Below are 19,639 nucleotides of genomic sequence, written 5' to 3' on the forward strand. Positions count from 1 at the left end.
AGGCGGACGTAACTAAGGAATCCTACAGACAGCTCACTCACTGGTTTACATGTAGCTTGGATATGAAGTGGTAGTAGTCAGGAAGGAAAAAAATTATAATTCTGAAGGACATACCTGACAAATAGAAACACCTGTCAGGCATATGCTCCAATATGTCGCTCCTGTGGGGAAAAAAACAACAACATGGCTTTAACAACTGATACTCACCTCCACCAGTGTGAAACATACACTGAGAATCTGTATGGGCAAAAGCTCTGTCAACTATGTAAATGTGCATGGCTAAGTCACACCTCTGTTGATTCTCCATGAAAGGCACACGTGAATAAATGCTGGCTGTAATGTAATGCCTCTAGTGTGGCAGTTATGTGGAAAAATTGTCAACAATTTTTCTTTTCTTTTTCTTTTTTTACATTTGCCCTTCAATTGACTGTGATCAGTCCAGGGCCTACAGAGAGCAACGTCAAGTGGCGTAGATTCCAGCTCCAGCTTGACGCTAAACAGAATAAGTAGGGGAAAAAGAATGAATGGATGGCTAGATCACAGTCAGTGTAATATTCAGGTAAACTAACATGCAGAATATTGAGAAGTCTGTGAGCGTCTGCGTGTGCCCCAGTGGCAAGGAGAATCAGTTTACATCACGTAAATACCGACACTTCATAGTGTCTTTGATGACTTCCGTCACCAGCCAAGGCAGAGATAATCCTCAAATGCATTTTTGTGCCCGAATCTGTTCGCATTCACACATCTTAATAACCTTCAGGGTCTTCAAGGGGAAGTACGTCATTGCTAAACATATTTATCTTTCGAAACGCCACTTGTACATAATATATATTTTGTCATAGGAAGCCAGCTCACCAGCCACCCATCGTACTTACCGGTACTTTGAACTGAATCCCAAGTGTAACGACATTCAGACGTGCCAAGCAATTTACAAATAATACACTGTGTTGCAAATTATTAGGCAACTTATATTTTTCCTGGTTAATGCAAATGAGCATATTTATCGAGCCATCAAACTTTAGAGCACAGGTGTCAAATTCAAGGCCCGGGGACCAGATCTGGCCCGCTACGTCATTTTTTGTGGCCTGCAAAAGCAAACCAAACATGCTAGCTTCCATCACGCTTGCTAAAATCTCGACTGAAATTTAAAATTCTCATAAATAATAATAATAAATGCTCTTGTGATGCGGAGGCCCAGTCTCATTCGGCTGGGTCGTCACAGTGCGTAGAGCCGATCAGCTTCACCAGGGCCCGCCAATGACCACGGTCATGAGCCAGGTCCGCTGCATCCTCCAGGGTAAGGCCCTGGGGCTTGAGATCCTCCCTCATGACATCAAGCTATCTGGTGTGCGGTCTGCTGCGTGGCCCTTTCCAGCCGGCTGTCGCTGGATCGAATGAGAAGATGGCGCGAGTTGGGTGTTCCAGGGGTAATCGGAATAGATGTCCAAACTTATGTATATCGGTGACGGACCCCACCCTTCCCCCCTGTTTTTTGGCATCGATGAAGTGCAATTCGTCAATTTGGTCAAAATTCTCATAGGTAATAAATAAGGCATATTGTAACCATTTTCTTGTAACCAAACCCCTCATTACAGTAACTTAAACAATATCGTTATCATTGACTTTTTTTATTTGGTTTCAGTCATAGCGGACCTCCAGGGGAAACGGTAACTAAAATGTGGCCGATGAGCTGGCCAAAGTAAAACCTCTCCTCTCTCATGAACACTTTGAGACAGTAATTCATGCCTTTGTCACATCCCGGCTCGATTACGGCAATTCCCTTTACTTTGGAGTCAGCCAGTCCTCCATTAAGCGCCTTCAGCTGGTCCTGAATGCCGCTGCTCGCCTCTTGACTGGTACTCGTAAGAGGGAGCACATAACTCCTACTCTGGCATCCCTTCACTGGCTCCCCAATCATTTTAGAGTTACTTTCAAGATCCTCTTATTTGTTTTCAAATCTCTAAATGACCTCGCGCCACCTTACCTCTCTGAGCTCATCCGCCCCTACACACCTGCCCGGCGCCTCAGGTCTGCGGACCAGACATTATTAGAAGTACCAAGAACCAAACTGAGGCTCAGAGGGGATCGAGCCTTTTCTGTTGCTGGTCCCTCTCTCTGGAATGACCTCCCACTGAACATTCTGCAAGCCTCCTCGCTGCCCATCTTCAAAACCCGCCTCAAAACTCACTTGTATTCTTTGGCATTTGACTCAGCATGACTGTTCGGTGCTTTTTACCGTCTTTATTACCGATTTGTTTTACTGTTTGTTGTATATGTTAAATTGCTCCATGTAGAGCACTTTGTATGCAGTGATGGCTGTTTGAAAGTGCTCTATAAATACAGTTGAGTTGAGTTGAGATGACAAAAAAAGAGTTTAACACACCTGCTTTAGAGTATACTTTGAATGTTTTTTTTCCTTTTTTTTTTTTTAAACAAACCATCCAGCGAGCAAGTTCACTGTCTGAAGAAGGAAAAAATAAGTGCAACTGAGTGTTTATGACATATATTAACAAGCATGTAAATGGAAATTGAGTCTGGAAAAATCTATTGTCTTTTTTTTATTTTTTATGGAACGATAAGTCTTTGGTTATTAGCATGACAGACCTAATCAGCACAAATTGATCGTAGGGGAGGGATCAGACGGCTCAGAACCCTGTATGAAAAGTAAAATATCTGGACCGTGTTTTTCCCTCGCTTAGACGTGCGTGTTTATGCTCACCCTTTTTGGAATCCTTGGAGTGGGTGCCGGACATTGTCTCTTCAGATTGAATGTGTTTTTCCAGCCAGCTACCATGTGCCCACATTCCTTCCCTCGGACTAAAATCATGCATAAGGTTATTTTATGCACCAATGTAGTGAGAATGTGTCCACAGACCACATCTATTCTTTCTCTCCCAGGTTCCGTGCAAAGCATGGCCATTAATGCTTTACTTTTAACCTTTCACCGTGAATCCACCTCCTGTCTGTCCCATGTGCACACGATGCTCACTCGCTGCAGATTTGAAAGGTCATGTGTCACTGTGTGGTTGTCAGAGATTTTCTCGGACAAAGTTAAAGAAATGACTCGGCACACAGGAAAATTGTCTTCAATATCGGCGGAAGCGGATCTCTGAGAGCGAACGACGGTTAGTTGCTCCGCGATCGAACTCGAGCTCCCATCCCGCCAATTCAGGCTTTTATTGTAACATACAAGGAAAACACTGCCCCCGATATTTGCATACCGCACCCCCGGTCCGGCCCCTCGGTAGTAATTGGTTACCTGTTTTAAACATTGAACCACCAGTACGTTGGCGCCTTTTCTGTCTGGTCTACATTGAATTAACATGTTGCAGACTTTGCGGATGGCCAATGTCGCCTGGGCGCGACGGGTGTTCTCGTCTTTTGTTGTTCAACCGCTGTTCCCGAATTATTCATTCCCCTTTTGTGGCCGAGTTTCACCCTCTCCCCCGTGATCGCCCACCTGTATTGACGTGCTAATTGTGGACTTCAACAGCCCTCCGGCTTTGTGCACAGGAATTTGGGGGTGCTGGATACGCACCCAAACGTTTAGATGTGCCCAGATTAAATGAAACTTTAAACATGATACAATTTTGCTCATAGATTCCTCTAACAGTGGTAGTGGCGGATTAGCCGAGGAGGAGGCGGAGGAGACAGGATTTGACAAAATATCGTCATTTTCGTCGCGTCTTAGTTCTTGAACTCGACTGTGCATCGATTTTAACCCAGTCTTTCTTTAGTGAACTACATTTCCGTCTTGTGTTGACTACAAAAACACGTACTGATTTAGTACGAGTTATTGTCTATTAATGGGGATTTTAGTCTTGTTTGGTCTTGTTTTCATACGGTGAAAAATGTGCGTTGAAAAAAAAGAAAACATTTTCGTTCCGTTTTCATTCATGGAATGAACACTACAGTGCACCAACAACACTGTGTATTGTGGGCATGAGGTCATGCTGACCTTGATTTGAATCTTTGTGAGTTGGAGGGGAGAATAGTTTGACCTTCTCAATTCCTCTGACACGCCTTTTTTTTTTTAATGAGTAGGCAGAATTCGGGGAGAAGCGGGCTCGCCTAGTTCTTGAGGTCGCTGAGGTGGTTAAAACTCTCTGGATTTTATGGGACTGTCCTTGTTGACATTTCTCTGCAAGATCGCACAGACATCAAGGACAGTGCCCCTGGATTGGCAGACTGGGGTTAGTGGTCCCTCTTTCTAGGCGAACCAGAGGATGTGTTTCGATTACTATTGGGGTCTTCTTCCTGGCCGTGGATGAGCTCTTACACCCTCAACAGTGTTTTGGAGGGAGCATGGGAATTTGCCCAACCAGCCTACTTGTGCTTTGTGCATTTTAACACGACCATGAAGTGACTTCAGAGTTTTGTGAAGGCGCTTTGGGAGTACAGTATGGTGTACCGTACCTCCCTTGATGAATAGTATTTTTAGTTGTCGTCAAGGTGTTGCGGGGCTGGGCTTTGGTGACGTGAGGCGGCCAAAATGAGTTTCCTTTGCAAGGTGTTGGGGGTCTCTATGAGAAATTGGTCACCCAGGAGGCGGTCAGAGTAGAGTTGCTGCTCCTCTCTGAGAGGGAGCCACAAGAGGTGGCTCACGCATCGGGTTAGGTGTTGGGCATGTCCTATCAGGAAGAAGCCATAGCCTGGAGAAACTCTCTCGGTTGGCCTGGTAACACCTCAGGATACCCATGGAAGAGGGAATTCTGGGCTTGCCGCACAAGACCTGGGGAGAGGAACCCTTTCAATCTGAGAGACCTGGAGCAGTTGGCAAAAGAAGACTGGGAAAAAAATTCCAGTAGCGAGGTGGAAGAAAGTTATTGATGGTTATAGGAAGCAATTGATTTCATTTTCCCCCCCAAAGGGTGAACTCTAAAATATGAACTTTTTCATGCACCCTGTAACCTGATAACATAAAAAGCTGTCCCCTGCAGAACCGCTGTCCCTGAAAGGGTTAAGATGAGGGTGTCAACAATTTTGGCCAGTCGATTTTTGGAGTTCTGCATGGGATCAGATGTGGCTTTTTCACTCGCTTTGTTGTGTTGTTCCAATGCGAACAAAAGAAATAAACTTCAATAGTTTTCTGGGAGAAGTGGCGGATTATCTTGCAGAAGCACAGGAGCGCCGATGTTTTTAGCCAAGACTGTATCTGTTTAACGATTAAAAAATTTAATTCTTTCCCCCTCAGCAATAGACAACAGATAACAATTGAGTTCAGTTTTCTTTGTCTCGCGCTGAGTCACAACAGCGGTTGTCTCAGTGCACTTTACACATGGAGCACTTATCACTTAATAAAAGACTAATCGAGCCCCAACTGAACCCCACATGAGCAAGCACCAGGCGACGGAGCCAAAGAAAAACGCCCTGTTAGGAAAAAAACTTCAAGCAAACCCAAGACTCAATGTGGGGCGGCTGTCTGCCTCGTCTGGTTTGGTTCGAGAGTTGATACAAAGAAGGAAAGAAGGGGAGTAGAAAGGGAAATGGAAATGGAGAGGGGGAGGGAGGTATAGCTGTCCATCATTATCCGACACTTGAGGCATAAGGCCATAAAAATCATCCCTGACCATATTTATGCTTTATCAAAGACGAATAATTTAAGTTTGCGCTTCATTAATGAGAGAGTGGCAGCCTGCCAGACAGAATCAGGGAGTTGATTCCATCGACCGTGTGCTTGATAACTGAAGTTCTACTTCCAGTTCTATTTTTACAGACTCTGGGGACCACAAGTGAATTGGTGTTCGAGTAGGTTTGTCGGGCAACCAGGAGTTGTTTAAGCAGGTGCTTGATTAGTTAGTGCTTTAATAGGGCAGCAGAAGGATTTAAAATTCTGATTAAGATCTTAACATAGCAGCAAAACGACCATTATCACCTACTTGATGAAGAGCAAATTGAGACAGAAACATCTTTAAATGTACATTTGACAATAGTTTAAAAAAAAAAGGGGGGGGGGGTCTTCCACTCAGATTGATCCTCACCTAGAAACAAAATCAGCATCAACAACAGGTCGTGTGTGCTAAGCAGCATCTTCCAAGTAGTGTTGTGTTGTGTTTACTAAACAGCAGGATGCAGCTTGTTGTCCAAGAAACTGATTCAGGATGACGAGTTGAGAATGTCACAGTCAGCCTAGTGACTTTTAGATGTCTTGTATGTGCGGCTGTGCTTGTTTACGCAAGGGCCGCACTTCTGCAAGGCACGCGGCACACTTGCTTGTGCGAATTGTCTTCGCAGCCAATCCGCGTTTGATAGTTTGCCTCAAAATGTTACAATGGTAAACCGCAGTGTGAATATTCATCACGATGAACCACTGCGCTCCCTGGGGCTTCAATCTTATCGCTGCACACTCCACCTGTTGTATCGAGTAATAGCCTTTTAACACACACGCACACTTTTGCAATTTATTCATCATTTTCACTTTGATCTAAAGCTTGTCTGCAGGTTATTTCTTGATTTCCCTTTTTTATTTTATTTTGCTAATGTCTCCTCTGTTTTTGACCATTTGCACCACTTTTTCTCACCGCCTCTATCTGTGTGTATTTTTTTTTTTTAGTTTCTTTGAAAATATGAGCCGCATCTCGTCTCCGGACTACGTCCCCACAGAGATGGACGTTCTGCGCGTGCGGCTGAGGACCACAGGCGTGATCGAGACACAGTTCAAAGTCAAGCACCTCACTTTCAGGTTGACTGCTTACACTTTCTTCCCCCATACTCTTTGACATTTTGAAGCGGTCGACAGATGCCTCTGATTACTGAAGGTTTTTGACATGTCTCCGGAAAACCTTTCATCTTAAGTTATTCCCCTTTTTGAGCTGCGGTGCGCTTATCTTTGTCTACAGCCGTGTGATAGGCCGCAGATGTAAGATGGAGATTGGTGGCTTCATTCATCAATAAGTCAATACGACAACATACACGTCAAAGGCATCTCTTTCGTGGCCTTATCAGTATAGGCGCAGAGCGTGGATGTCAGATCATCATATTCATCCCTGATCAATGGTCCGGTGTCCCATATTACCTCCCTCTTCATCATCATCCCTCAATGGCTAAAGTCTTTTACTCAAGCTGCTGATGATCTCGACAGGCTGACAGATGACAGATCTTGATTTCTTCGCGGCCTTTGTTGAACACCCCTGTCATAATTACAATGTTGGGTTTTAATACTGCCCCAAATATCAGACCATTGAAGTGGTTATGGTCTCATAAAATGATAAATACACATTACAAATAATACTTTAAAAAAATAAGAGTACAAACATACATTAATTTCTACACGCTACACCTCAGACTGCTGAGCAACAAAAGTTGTACATCAAAAAAAGAATGGGGAAGAATTCCACCGACAAAGCTTCAAAAAATTGTGCTTAGCCATGATTCAATGTCAGAACTCAAAGGTGGGTGTGCCAATCTTTTGTCCACCAACTATCAATGAATGAAAAGGAAAAATAATATGCAATGTTCATGTTTTGCCCTTTTTTGCATTTTTTAAGGCTATGTTCCCTTTTGTGCCATTGAATGACATTGATTTGAAAGAAAAAAGATGCAACAAAGACAATATACGTTTCAGTGATTGACTTTCACGTTGTCTTGCAGCTGCTGTTTGTGCTTGGCATTGTTGCGAAAGTATGCCGTTTATTGGCTATAAATTAAATCCATCCATCCATGCGTATTAAGACGGGACTATCATGAAACCAGAGAATTTCAAATAATAGCGTCTCCGTTTTGTGGTGTGGTTCATTTCTGGGGAGCATAAGAATGTGTTGTCAAGCATATCCATTTGCTAAAAACTGGGAAAATAATATCAGTTAATTTTGGGATACTATAATCAAAGGCTATGGCAATTTCATTTCATGTTTCAACAGAATGCTTGTTTTTGATCAGAAAATTATTTAGCTGCTTTTAGGGCCCTCAGAGCTCTGGACATATTGGGGTACTATTTCTTTTTAATTTTATTACTATTTTTTTTATTTATTGGCAGGTCTGATTTGTGTGCAAAGTTAAATGAGTTTTCACGCATGTTTAGAACCTCATCTGTGGTCCTTTCTCAAGTTTTTTTTCTTTTTTCCTGAAATGGGATTTTCTTTGCCTGGTTCAGGGTTTTGCTTCATGGGATGTCGTTAATCTTTTTCAACTGTGGGCCTGTGAAGCCTATTGAGACTCTTGTGTGAATAAGCACGATACAAACAGACAACTTGACTTCATATTACTCATGTATTTGCTGTTTGCAGACAAAAAACCATGGGACTTAACACCTCATACACAATTTCTGAAGAGGAAACATCTCGTGAGTTTTGTGGGTTTTTAGGCCTAGAGATTTTCTTGTCCATCAATGTGTCCAACAGCAGTCAGTACCTTTTGACGAAATAAAAAGCTTTAGGTAACTTCATTTGCTCAAGGTTTTCCCCGGAGCAGTATATTGTTGTGTCATCAGCAAATGGAACTTTTTAAAAAAAACTTTAGAGACAGAGCAAATGTCATTGATACAAGGTGTAAATAGTCTAGGACCAAACACAGACCCTTGGGGTACCCCGTGAGCTACTGTATCTTCAACTTGTTTGATTTGAAATTGTTAAACTGCACCTATTGATATCTGTCATCTAAATAGCTTTTCAACCATTTAGCTGCCAAACCCTTTATACCACATCTCTCGAATTCTTCCATTAATATATTGCGATCTAATTGCTCACCGCTGTTTTGGAGACAAACCAAAAGAGAATTAGTTGAACAATGGCCACTATCTTTGTTTCTCACAGCTCTTTGATGCATGTGGAAATACAATACAGTAGTCCCTCGTTTATCGCGGGGGTTACATTCCAAAAAGAACCAGTGATAAGTGAAATCCGTGAAGTAGTCTTTATTTATTTTTTTAATGTGTACAATACAATATTGAATGAAACCAAAGATGAAACCTTTTTTCACTCATCAAGTATTAAAATATATCTTATAAATAAAATGTATTATTATTATTATATACTTACAACTGACGGTTTTTCGATATACTGCACAGAACCTTATATTAACATTGTGGGTTTTGTCATGGAGAAAATTTGACAAGCTGTACAGCGATGGAACACGGAGGCTGTTGACATAAGTCTTCAGTCCCTTAGCTTATCAGGATGCAGAATACAACGCACGATTGAAAAAACTGCATGAAAAAAACCCGTGAAACAGCAAAGCCGTGAAAGATAAACCATGTTATAGCGAGGGATTACTGTATTTATGAATCTGTGTTTTGTAAAGACAGTACAGAAGGATTGAGGTGGTTTTCACAGTTTGTTGAATTGGACTGATGTTAATTAGCTGAGCTGATTAGTAGTGTTATTGTGACACATCTGACTAGCCATACACACAAGGTTGGGAGGGATATTTATCACAGCAAAATTGAATTTTGTGCTCTCTGTTGTTGGTAATGTCTACCTGAGGACTACCTCGGCTGTGAAGCTTCCACAATATTAACTTGTCCCTCATCCCCACATCTCATATTGAGTGATCATAATGAAACACATTAGGACGGCTTTTCCTAAGTATATAAACAATGTAGCCCGAGTCAGTTTGTCAGCAGATTACTGGAGTCAACATCTAAATGTTGTTTGTTTGTCTCTGGGTGCTACTGACTTATGGTTCTCTCTGTTGTGCTTCACTAATGTGTATCACGTTGAAGAACGTTCTCTATCAATTGTTGAGTCGGGTGTGTCTTAACCTCCATGGCAGAGGCTCTGTCGAACCCCTGAGGCTGATTCACCGAACCCCTAAGGTTCAATCGAACCCAGGTTAAGAACCACTGCTCTCATGTCTTATTTTGCGGAGCCGATCAAAAAACACCGATAGAGTGCGCAACTTATGACTTTACAGTTGTTCAGTGATATTGCTTAAAATGCTAAATATCGACTGATTTCGATTCCCTCGATCAGATCGGTGTAAAGTCTACTAATCACAAATGTGAAATTCAGAGACCAGAATTAGTGCTTAGGTGCACAGTACACTTTTCCCCAAAGTCTGTCTGGAACCGCGTTAGCGCGAAGAGCAAGTAGCTATCAACAGAAAATTAGCATTACAATTAAGTATCTAGAAATAAAACCATGCAGCAGCTACATGGCACACGCTCAAAAACCCGAAGTGAATAGTTTACTGTGAAGGGATTGGATGAACACGAATACAAGGAATTTTAGGCCATGTTGGTCAGCCCTCCGTCTCTGATTGAACCAGTTAAGTCTAACTAAATTATTTAAAAAAATACATATAGCATATTTTTTGGACAATACGTTGCTCTGTTTTTCATAGTTTGTCTGGTCCTTCGACTCAGGTGTGACTTGCATATGATAAAATTAGAGCTCGTTCTGGCACCCAGAATCCTCGTTCCCTAAATGTGTTGATTTTATTTCTGCATGGTTTTGTAGGACAACACACCACACCAGCCGCCAGACCTCGGATTTATACTGCGGTCAGACCGAATACGAAATGTCATTTCTCCCTGCGTCTTGCATGCTTTTGTTGGCGAATGTGACCACACCTGGGTTGCTTCGAGCAGAGAAGAGGAGGGGCTCCTCCTTCTCCTCGGACAGGGGATAAACAAATGTCTGAACATCACTCGTCAATCTGATGACCGCTGGTTGTGTTGGCTGCTAAATGCTATATTGGTCGACAGTTTTCCAGTTAAAAAGCTTTAATTATGGTGTGTCATTTCTTGGATTGGTGGGGCAAGTAAGTGCCTCTCTGCACTCCCTGAAGTGTCACAAAGATGATGCCGGTAGCAGAAGGTTCTCCACAGCGTCCCTCTGGATTTCCCGCGTCTGTCACATTTTCTCAGTGTGAGCATGCTCTCATCTGTGAAGCGAACGGTCCTGCCAGCGGCCAATCTGCCGCTTCTGCGATTCTCTGGCAAATTCGAATCGGGCTGCGTGGGGCCCGGCTGTGAGCGCAGGCCACACTTGTGGTTGTCTGGCCCTCATTTCACCCTTCTGGGTCGGTTCCTTTGAGTTAGACTTTCTTTCATTTGTTTTTCTAAGCAGTGCACATTAATTAATTTCAGTCATGGCAATTACTATGCAATGGGAAGTTCTTTTATGTTTGGTAAATCCAAAACTCAAACATTTTATCAACATGAAACCACTTTGATCATCAATGGATTGGTTTTATGTTCTTATGAATGTTGCCTTTTTGCTCCGTTCTTTGTCCCCCCCCCCCCCCCCACTGAGTCACCCAGAAGCACATTCTTGCATATATAAGTCCTGTAAGTGAAAATAAAATGTCATTTATATTTGACACACCACACAGAAGTGTGTCTACCAAATTTGAATGAACAAAAAAAAAAAAATTCTCCATATGACTTAAGATTCCAAAATCGTGGAAGCTGGCGGGCTGGAGGGCCTCGTTCTTTGCATTGCGCGTGGGTCAAGACAACAGCCACACTGTTGCCTGTGTAACACATAACACTTAGGGGAGGGATGGGCAACTTAAATGCTTTGAGGGGCCACTATATGGGGGGGGGGCACATATTAAATAGGGTAAAAATACATGCATACGTGCTCTTCACGTAGTAATTTTTCATAATGCATTTGTCAGTGCATGTATAAATATCCTAACCAAAGATAAGGTTTGAACAAAACAAAATAACCACATTGATTTTTTTTTTCCAGTGCAAAGGGATCTCTTGCATAAAACTTCTCACTCAAGGATGGCACAAAACTGCAACAAACAACTTGATGTTACAACATAAAACTACCGCCCTGCATACTTGTGGTTCGGCACCCTCAGATTCGCCTAGCCGCCGGTTGCTTCGCCCTGACTTGGGGTTGATGCATTTTTCTAGATTCAAGGCCAGCTAGCTTCCAGCTCGCAAACCGTCTCGGAGTTCGGCGGTGCGGTCATGCTATTTGCCAGTTTGGCATCATGTGCCACGCATAGGTCCACCCAACAGAGACACTTGCGCCCAAATAATATGAGCGAAGGTGCTTTTTTTTTCAGGTTGGAGGCATACGGTAGCTTGCTAGCTGCTGTAGATGTAGAAATGAGCCACGTTCTTATTAGTGAGTAACTCCCAATTGTGCAGAAGAACTACTGATGGAAGGAAGGCGCTCAGTACTGACATAGTGGGAGAGGGTTGTCTCTTGCCAGAAAGCTCAAGTGTGTTATTGCTTGGATTTCTTTGAGTCACATCTCCAACAAATCCAGTAACATGAACCGAGGGGCGGGTGAACGCATTGTTCTTATTCTTTGCAGATGTTTTCAGCAATTATCATTAAACATATACTGTAGAACATATTGAGAAACCAATCTCTGTATTCACAATATAGGGGTTCTAAAAGAAAATACTTGTATTTATTTGCTTTGAAGCACATTTCATCAACAATGTCACGTTTGATTAAGTAGACCAACGTCCCAGGTGGTATTACGGATGATCTCAGATTCCTGCCTCTCGCACACATTCTCTCTTATCTGCCACAAATCTCGAGGATATACATAAATGAGTTTGGTTAATTTACACCCAGCAGTGTCTGCGCGCGTGCGTGCATGCACGCGCCTTACTTTGGGAAAATCTTGGGTGTTGCCAGGGGAGCTTATCATATGTTAATACAATCATCAGAAATTTGCAGAGATGAACTGGATTATAGAGTGTGTTTTTCAGAACTGTGTTTGTTAAAAAGAAACAGAAGGAACATTTTTCATTGCAGTTAGTGCATCCAGGCGATGTTACAATAAATATAAATCAGAATATTAATCAAAAAAGTTTCCTAGTTTCCTGCTGAGAGCTGTCCCTCTCTTACGTTTACCTATAGGAATGTTTGCCATCTTTACCAGCATTTGCATTTAATAATTAATGACCTCTGCCAAGTACAAGGGAGGTTAGCTCGGCAGGAACAGCCCTCCTGGTGCATTGCAATTAGTGTGACAAGGACGCGTACATGTATGCATATGGTCTGAAAACATGTCTGGTAAACGGAAGCCAATCTTGCTGTCTGTGAAGGTTGAAATTGTCTCTACTTCCGAAAGGGAGTCTCCCAGACAAAGCTCAGCCGTGAATACGAATTGGCAAAGTCAACGATTTCGACAATCATCCGTAATGGCAACAAAATGGCAGATTTCGAGACCAACAGATTGAAAGATGATGTAAACGGCCGCAGGGCGCGGCACATCCAGAACTGGACACGGCGATTTTCATACGGTATTTCATACAGTATTATACATCGTACCATTTTATCGTAAGTAGTTACAACGAACGACCACTATTACGTATAGATTTGTTATGTCCCTCGAGGTACGGTGTAACGAGGTTTGACCGTACTAAATTTTTGCTTGTTATTTTCACACTTCCAAATAGGGTTGGGCAATATATTATTAGTGTATCTATACAGCGATATGAACATTCAACATGTTATCAAAAATTAACTAACTACATATGTGGATTTCCCATGCTTGTGCTGCATGTCCAGCTCAGGCCAACCAACCATATACGTCTTTCAAGTTTTCCATTCATCGACAGCTAGAGCCCCGCAATGGCAATCATCTGACGGAGGGAGATGGAGAGAAACACAGTCGCACAGCAAACACACGAGAAATCCCATTTCCGGGTTGTACTGAAGTGAGTCGCTGTCGGCCAAGCCATAGAATACACGACACACAATACATGTTATAGTGTATTTTAGAACAACACTGAACCTTTGTGTTTTACAACAGCAATTAACAATATTCGTAATTTCATATGTACTAGTGGTTTAAATAACGAAGGTTGTGGTCAACATGTACGAGCCGTGCACGCCTCCTCTGTCCAAAACAAATAGGACCAAGGCTCACCATTCAATACATCTACATTTTCCTCATCATTGTCAGTTATGTCTTCTCTGTGTAGCAACCTGTGTTTTTTGACGAACATTACCTTTTTGTGGATTTAAAAAACATGATATAACATATTGTAACCTCATTGAACCTCAAAATGCGATACTTCCACAGGTAGTCCACATATTACTTCGCTAGTGAGTTGTGTTGGAGGCGGGGAGGGAGAGGATATTGTAGACACGGCGGGATCCTTTCGCCGTCCTCTGCGTCCTCCAGGTCCTCCGCGTGTTCGTTTGAATTCGGGCTGAGGTGAGCTGTGAAATCAGAGGCTGGAAATTGAGGAGTTTCTTCAAGAAGGTTTTATCTGAACGTTCAGGGCACAAGTCTTGATCAGAGTAAACGTTGTGGTCAAGGCACAAATGCGCGCCAGCAACATCTCAAGTCATATATTCGAGGCAAGGCGTCGTTTTCAACTGATACGGGTATACTGTATATCACTTTCGGGTTTTTTTTCCCCCGGATCATTTGCAGGATTCTCATTTTCCTAAGAACTGTTTCAGCATTTCCGTTCAAGAATCGCTGTGGTAGTACTTTTGTTTCTAGCAGGTCTGGACAGGACTTGGGTGTGAAACCGCAAGTCCGCTGAAAGGTGCATGCACAGCGTTGTCGGGTCTTTGTCTGCAAGGGTGTTAACATTATTTACCACCGCAAAGGCGGTTCAAGTCGAGGTCATACCACAAAGTTCAAGTCGAGGTGACATCATAAGGTTCAAGTCGAGGTTACATTATAGTCAAAAGTGTCGCAGTCCATAATGCGTCGTTAAGATAATAATGCTCATAGCTAATTAATGGCTTCAATTGCCAACTGTAATTTTTTGCGACAGTCAGGTCCAAGTCGGTTTCGGATTTACCTGTCTTCGGAGAAGCATAGTATGCTCCGCTCCAATTTATTTCTGAACACAGCCCACACTGGCACACAGTGTCCTCAGTCGGTGTGCCTAATATGCGCACTGGCACTCCCGTTTTTAGTGCACTTTGAAGAACGGAACGGCAAATTTGAGTTACGCTCTGATTTTCAAAGTGAACCAGGGCGCGCTCGGAGTGTATTTCCAAACATACACTATATGTGCTGTGCAATTGTCTGGCGACCAGTTTAAGGTGTACCCGCCCCTTCTCCCAACATCAGCTGGTATTGGCTCCGGCTCACCCACGACCCTAAAGAGCTCAAGCTCGTGAAAATAGATGGATTAGCAAATAAAACACCACACATTGATCATGCATTAATTAATGACGACACTGTGTGCTATCGTTTTCACTCCTGTGTTTTATGTTTCTGACGAGTGTAGCCAAACAAACAACATTAAAAGCGGCAGAAACGTCGCTTTTCAAACGCTGACCCTTCCTTGGAACGAGCATGTCTGATTTTCCTGCAGTCTTTCACATGAAACCCTGTGATCATTATTTTAATCCTGTAGATGAGAGGGAACGTTGTGCTGTGTGGAGACGAAGGAAGACTGAAAACGTTTTAGTCAGTGTGTGTTTGTCGTTGCATTTATTGCAAATAAATAGCTTTGTGTCATGGCAGACTGCATTAACCTCACTGATTGAATGAGTGTCTATGGAATATTCCCATCTGTGAGCTGTTTTTTTTTATGGCTTCACATCCATTGTTTGTTTCCCTCTCTGTGCGTCTCTTTTCCTTCCCCCGCTCGAAAAATGGCTACATTAGCTCCAAGGATGCTCCAATAAAAGATGGCGCACCTGACCAACTGGGGACCAGCTACTGCTCTTGTTTCTGCCTTTCTTGTGTTTTATTTAATCTTTTTTTTTTTTGTGCTATTCTATCAGATTGACCTCACACTCATTCTGTTGCAGTGTTTTGGATAAATTGAAACGTGTTGGTAAACACCGAGAAGTCCAGAAAACAAGATAGCGCCGGTCTTTGTGGATGTATTTTCTGCATGGATCAAAGCATTTATCCGTCCTCCCCATTGTGGAAGGTCATGAAAACATTTATTTAAAATGAAGTGTGAGTTTGCTTATCTCACATTGATTTTTCTGGGTAAAGTGTATTTAACGTTTATTATTTTGGGGGCATTAATTAAGGAAACAGTTTTGGTCTGATCCATCACAAGTGCCTTATTTAGGAATGTACAGAGTGAACCCCCGTTTACTGTGGCGATGGGTTGGAGCGCTTCCCGCAATAGGTAACGAGCTGCCTTTTTGTTTGTTTGTTTTTGCTTTATCCCAACACCATCTTTGAACCCATGAAAGAATATTAAAACACTTTTAAAGTGTTCTTTCGAGCCTGTTCTCACTCTCCTTACATAGCTCTCCAAGTAAGAGGTGCAGAGTGCTTGCTTCAAGCTGCCTCTTTGTCACTCCTAGCTGGCATTGACTGTAAATGAATTCATGATGATGATTTGAGTCACTGTTATGAAACCAGTACAGTATGAACAAGCAAAAAATGGTTGAAGAGTAAACTTTTGAGTGGGGAGAGTCATCTTGCTAAATCACAGGCATTGTCCACCACTGAACAATACATTTCTTCTACATAATTAGATAAATGTATTTGAAGGTCCAGCCTTTTTGTGCTGTTCTTACCTTATTTTGTTTCACATCCACATCTCAAGAAGGCCTTATTAATGGTATCAAAAATTACTTGTTTTTGTTTTTTTTGTCATCATGGCAAGAGAATAAAAGTTCCATGTACAGTAAGAGCAAAGCTCAAACAGGCTGGGGAAAGTGCACACTGGGAAAGTGAGAAACATGCTTGAATGGATTATGATGAGAAAAAGTTGAGTAAGAGCATTCTGTGTGACTCGTTGACTTGTATTCACATTTACGGCCAGTTTCACTCGCCCCAAAGTCAATCAATGAAAAAGCAAAACGCATACATCTGTGTTAAGTGTGCATTTCCACATGCTTTGATTTGTTGGTCTCTCCTGACTCTTCCATTGGATGTGTGTAGGATGTACGACGTTGGAGGTCAGCGAACGGAGCGCAGGAAGTGGATTGGCTGCTTTGAGGATGTCCGGGCGGTGCTCTTTGTGGTGTCGCTCAGCGGTTATGACATGACCCTGGTGGAGGACCCCTCCATGGTAACAGTTTCATAGTTGGAGTTGTTTGCTTCACTCCATGACTCCTCCCTCGGTCATGATGAACGTCTTTGAAGATGAAAGTTGTCTTGACACCGCCGCGGCTGTCTGATTGCAGCATTTGTCTCCTGTGTAGAATCGTCTGCAGGAGAGCATGAAGCTCTTCTCCTCCATCTGCAACAACGTCTTCTTCCGAAGTACATCCATGGTGAGGAAGACCTCTCTCACCCCATCACTTGGAAAATGAGAATAGATATGCTGTGACTTGGGTGAGGAGATCCTCATCAGGTTATTTCAGAAGGATTTTGAATAGCATAGCCAGTTTTTTTTTTAATATTTCATACAGGGTAATGTTTCATTTCAAAATTAATGTGTTTGCATAACCTCTTAAATTGTGATTCAAAAAGCCTGTTGGGCACAACTGTGATCTGCCTCATTTTTCATGGGCCTCCCGGCAACTGTTGGCCAGGCAAATGTGATGTGACCAGAAATGAGAAACCTGAACATTTTGATGATCTTCGTTGCTTGGGGCGGAATTGTAGTGGGCTGGTTAGTACATCGGCCTCACAGTGCAGAGGTGCGGGGTTGAATTCCGGCTCCGGCCTTCCTGTGTGGAGTTTGCATGCTCTCCCCGTGCCTGCGTGGATTTTCTCCGGGTACTCTGGTTTCTTCCCACATTTCAAAAACATGCATGGCAGGCTGAATGAACACTCAAAATTGTCCCTAGGTGTGACTGTCAGTGTGAATGGTTGTTAATCTCAGTGTTCCCTGCGATTGGCTGGCAACCAGTTTGAGCTTTGCTCTTACTGTACACGGAACTTTCCTACTGCCCGAAGACAGCTGGGATAGGCTCCAGCAAGCCCGCGACCCTCATGTGGATAAGCAGTTTGGAAAATGGATGGATGGATGGATACATTGCTTGTCTGTCTACTGAGTACAGAGTGTGAGTGTTTATTGCGTGAAAGTGGGTACTAATGACAAATTCAAACGTCATGTTTGCACCAGCAATATGGCACCTATTGGTCCCTTTCTAATATTCTTACTTTTACAAGTGTAAAAACAAGTTTACCTTTGTACAACATTGATCTTAACTTTGATGATGATGATCAAGCAAATCTGTGAGCTGAAGAAACTATTGGAACATGACAATGCTGACATATGCTACGATTTGCTACGCTTTTGAGTAGGTGTGTTGGAAAAAGCCCAGAAAGCAAAAGCAAACTTCACACTGAGGTAACAATTTGACTTGATCATGGCAGTTCTAAAATTCTGAAGTTGTCTGCATATTTCTGCCAGGATTTTTGAGTTTGTAATCCAAATCATACTCTCTCTCTCTCTTTCTCTTCAGAGTGGCAATTTTCCCCACCATGCTTAAATGAGCTAATTACCTTTGATTCAGTAATATTCAGCCTGAGCTGTTGTGTTAATAAAAAAATAAGTGGAACACATGCCCATAGTGGCCTCTGCCTTTGAGGCCTCTGTCACTTGTAATTAAACAGTAAGTTATAATTAAGACGAGCTTTTCCATTCCCGTTTCTGGTCAATTATTCCATTAAGACAAACCGTGAGACGGGCTTGCTCAATTCTTTCCACTTGCATTTTCATCAATTTGCACTTCAGGAAGGTGCATGTGTCCATAAACACAGGTGAAGCCTGCACTGCTTTCTGAACTTTTTTACAAACCCGACAAGATATTTAATCTTCAAACTGAAGAATGTTGTTGTTTTTAGCAAATAATCATGAACTTCGAATGTTGGCCCTGTAACATGCTCCCGAAAAAAGCTGGGACAGGTGGCAAAAAAGATTTAGAAAGTTGAGAAATGCTCATCAAACACCTGTTTGGAACATCCCACAGGTGAACAGACTGACGAGGAACAGTTGAGTGCCATGATTAGCGATCAGCTTCCCTGACCGAAAACCAACATTAAATGTCCGCGACCTTTGTTCCTTCAAGCGACACTACATCAAAAACTGACATCACTGGATGGGTTCATGAACATTTCAGGAAACCAATGACCGTAAACACAGTTCGGCGCTACAGCCGTAAGTTCACCTTAAAACACTAGAATGCAAAACAAAAGCCTTCGATCAAAAACACTCACCGCCAGCATCTCTGGGTCTTTGCCTATCTAAGATGGACTGATGGAAAGCGGTAAAGTGCTCTGTGGTCTGACGAGTCCACATTTCAAATTGTTTTTGGAAATCGTGTCCTCTGGGCCAAAGAAGAAAAGATCCATCCAGACTGCTCAAAAGCCAGCATCTGTGATGGTGTGAGGCTGTGTTGGTGCCAATGACATGGCTAACTTGCATATCTGTGAAGGCACCGTTAATGTTGAAAGGTGCATCTAGGTTTTGGGGAAGCATATGGTGTCATCCAAGCAATGTCTTTTTCATGGCCCCTGCTTATTTCCGCAAGACAATGACAAACCGCGTGGCTTCGTAGTGAACGATTGCAGGTACTAGACTGGCCTGCCTGCAGTCCAGACTTGTCTCCCATTGAAAATGTGTGGCGCATTATTATGAAGCATAAAATACGAGAATGGAGACCGCAGACTCTCATAATACGACAATGGAGACACCAGACTGTTGAACAACTGAAGCTGTATGTCAACCAAGAAAGGGAAAATAATTTCACCGACAAAACTTCAACAGTTAGTTTCGTCAGTTCCAAACATTTTTCTAATGTTGTTAAAAGAAATGGTGATGGGACACAGTGGTAAACGTGATCTGTCCCAGCTTTTTTTTAAACCCGTTGCAGCCATAAAATTCAAA

General features: G+C 42.6%; 1 protein-coding gene across 2 annotated transcripts in view; it reads left to right on the forward strand.

The window, feature by feature from the left end:
* The window catches only part of gnav1 (guanine nucleotide binding protein (G protein) alpha v1), a 36,622-nt gene that overhangs the window by 12,606 nt on the left and 4,377 nt on the right, over positions 1–19,639 (forward strand). For both annotated transcript variants that reach the window (XM_086119248.1, XM_086119249.1), the window contains exons 5-7: positions 6,554–6,682; positions 16,741–16,870; positions 17,004–17,075. In XM_086119248.1, coding sequence (XP_085975374.1) covers positions 6,554–6,682; positions 16,741–16,870; positions 17,004–17,075 — 331 coding nt within the window. The remainder of the gene's footprint in view (positions 1–6,553; positions 6,683–16,740; positions 16,871–17,003; positions 17,076–19,639) is intronic.

This window comes from Hippocampus guttulatus, chromosome 9 (assembly GCF_054856545.1).
Source record: "Hippocampus guttulatus isolate MCC_2025c chromosome 9, RoL_Hgut_1.0, whole genome shotgun sequence".
Taxonomy (NCBI): Eukaryota; Metazoa; Chordata; class Actinopteri; order Syngnathiformes; family Syngnathidae; genus Hippocampus; species Hippocampus guttulatus.